The following is a 2,243-nucleotide window of genomic DNA, read 5'->3' as shown; positions in this document are numbered from 1 at the left end:
AGTTTTCTTCAACTCCCCAACGCTCTATTCAACCCAAAAAGTCCATACTTTCTACAACCCTTAAATACATTAGCCTACCTCGGCACCATGAAACCCCGGGTTTTAGGTGAAATTTTATGGGGCCTTACATCCTCCTCTGCTTAAGATCATTCATCCTTGAATGAGGGTCAAGATCCGCCATTAGCATCCAATGTGACCCAACTGCTACTTCACACACCAGCGGTTCCAAATTTTGACTAACTCCCTAAATTTTAAAAAATATCGCCAGAGTCTCCCATGTAATTAGGCCTAACCACCTGCCAGAGAATACCAAAACAAGTCCTAACAGCATAACCATGACACAATGATGTAAAATAACATGGAAATAACACCAGCCACAATGCCATATACATTACATTACCAAGAAGGATTATCCCTAACATAAACTGTACAGGGGGAACGTATTTTGTAGAACGTTAGCTTTTAACTTCATGGACACAACTACATAGCTATTCAAACAAATGAGGATACTTCTTCTTCATTTCTTCCTCAGCTTCATAGGTGGCCTCTTCGACCTGTTGGTTTTGCCATAACACTTTCACAGAGGAAATCTCTTTGTTTCTCAGCTTTCGGACTTGCCTATCAAGAATGGAAACTAGAATCTCTTCATAAGTCAATTCCTCATTAACTTCTATAGTCTCAACCGGAACAATAACTGACGGATCTCAAACAACCTTCTTCAACATGGATACATGAAACACCGGGTGCACTAAAGACATCTCTGGAGGTAGTTCAAGCCTATAAGCCACCTGACCAATCCTCTGAATGATTCTGTACGGTACGACATAACTCGAACTCAATTTTCCTTTCTTACTAAACCGCATTATACCCTTCATGGGGGAAACCTTCAAGAATACCCAATCATACGCTTGGAACTCCAAATCCCTACGACGTACATTTGAATAGGACTTCTGACGAATCTGGGTAATTTTTTAACCGTTCCTTAATGATCTTAACCTTCTCCAAAGCTTGATGCACGAGGTCTAGCCCTATCAACTCCGCTTCCCCAATCTCGAACCACCCAATGGGAGATATACATCTCCTGCTATATAGAGCCTCAAATAGTGCCATTTGAATGCCAGCATGATAACTGTTATTGTAGGCAAATTCTATGAGTGGCAAATGATCATCCCAGCTACCCTTGAAGTCAAGAACACAAGCACACAACATATCCTCAAGTGTCTAAATGGTCTTCTCTGCTTGCCCATCAGTCTGTGGATGGAAAGCTGTACTAAGATTCACCTGGGTACCCAATCCTTGCTGAAATTTCTTCCAAAACTTTGTTGTGAACTGTGCCCCTCGATCGGAGATAATAGAAACTGGAGTGCCATGCAACCTGTCTATTTCCTTGATATACAACTAAGCATATTGTTCCACCGTGTCGGTAGACTTGTGAACTGTGCCCCTCGATCGGAGGTAAGAAGTGTGTTGATTTCGTGAGTCGATCCACAATCACCCAAATCGAGTCAAACTTTTGAGGAGTGCAAGGTAGTCCTACCACAAAGTCCATATTGATCATCTCCTATTTCAACATTGGAATTTGTATGTTCTGTGCCAACCCATCGGGCCTTTGATGTTCGGCCTTCACTTGTTGACAATCTGGACATATTGCAACAATTTCCGCTATATTCCTCTTCATATCATTCCACCAGTAGACTTCCTTATAAGATCATGGTACATCTTCATAGAGCCTGGGTGCACGAAATACCTGGAAGTGTGAGCCTCGGTCATGATTCTTTCACGGAGACCATTTATATTTGGAACACATAATCGCCCTTGGCACCTTAGCGTACCATCATCCATGCCAAGAGAAAAAGCCATAGTCTTATGTTTATGAATCCCCTCCTTCAATTTTACCAACAATGGATCGTCATATTGCTTCTCCTTTACTTCTACAACAAGCGATGATTTAGCCCTATTTTGCACAATTACCCTTCCTTCACTAGAGTTCATAAGATGAACCCCCATACTAGCTAACCGATGCATTTACTTGCCCAAATGCCTTTGATATGCCTCCAAGTGAGCCAAACTACCCATAGATTTTCGGCTAAGAGAATCCGCCACAACATTAGCCTTTCCTGGATGATAGAGAATATCAATGTTGTAGTCCTTGTGTAACTCAAGCCATCCTATCTGCCTCAGATTCAATTCCTTCTGTTTGAAAATATACTGAAGACTCTTATAGTCCATGAATATATCCACAT

General features: G+C 41.6%; 1 protein-coding gene across 1 annotated transcript; it reads right to left on the bottom strand.

Moving 5' to 3' along the window:
- Window positions 1-488: 488 nt before the first annotated feature.
- Window positions 489-2,007, bottom strand: LOC138902509 (uncharacterized). Its single transcript, XM_070190384.1, has 3 exons — window positions 1,897-2,007; window positions 936-1,179; window positions 489-694 (listed from the first exon to the last, which is right to left on the bottom strand). Exons 1-3 carry the CDS (start codon window positions 2,005-2,007, stop codon window positions 489-491), a joined length of 561 nt encoding a protein of 186 aa, XP_070046485.1.
- Window positions 2,008-2,243: the final 236 nt, after the last annotated feature.

The sequence above is a fragment of the Nicotiana tomentosiformis genome, chromosome 12, assembly GCF_000390325.3.
Source record: "Nicotiana tomentosiformis chromosome 12, ASM39032v3, whole genome shotgun sequence".
NCBI lineage: Eukaryota > Viridiplantae > Streptophyta > Magnoliopsida > Solanales > Solanaceae > Nicotiana > Nicotiana tomentosiformis.
Note: the sequence above shows the minus strand (reverse complement) of the source record. Positions and strands in the feature narration are given on the sequence as shown.

Coding starts and splice junctions, on each gene's coding strand:
- LOC138902509 (XM_070190384.1), bottom strand. CDS start 2,007: ATGGGGGTTCATCTTATGAACTCTAGTGAAGGAAGGGTAATTGTGCAA. Junction 1,180..1,896: donor AATATGACGATCCATTGTTG/GTAAAATTGAAG, acceptor CTTGACTTCAAG/GGTAGCTGGGATGATCATTT. Junction 695..935: donor GTCAGAAGTCCTATTCAAAT/GTACGTCGTAGG, acceptor GAGATCCGTCAG/TTATTGTTCCGGTTGAGACT.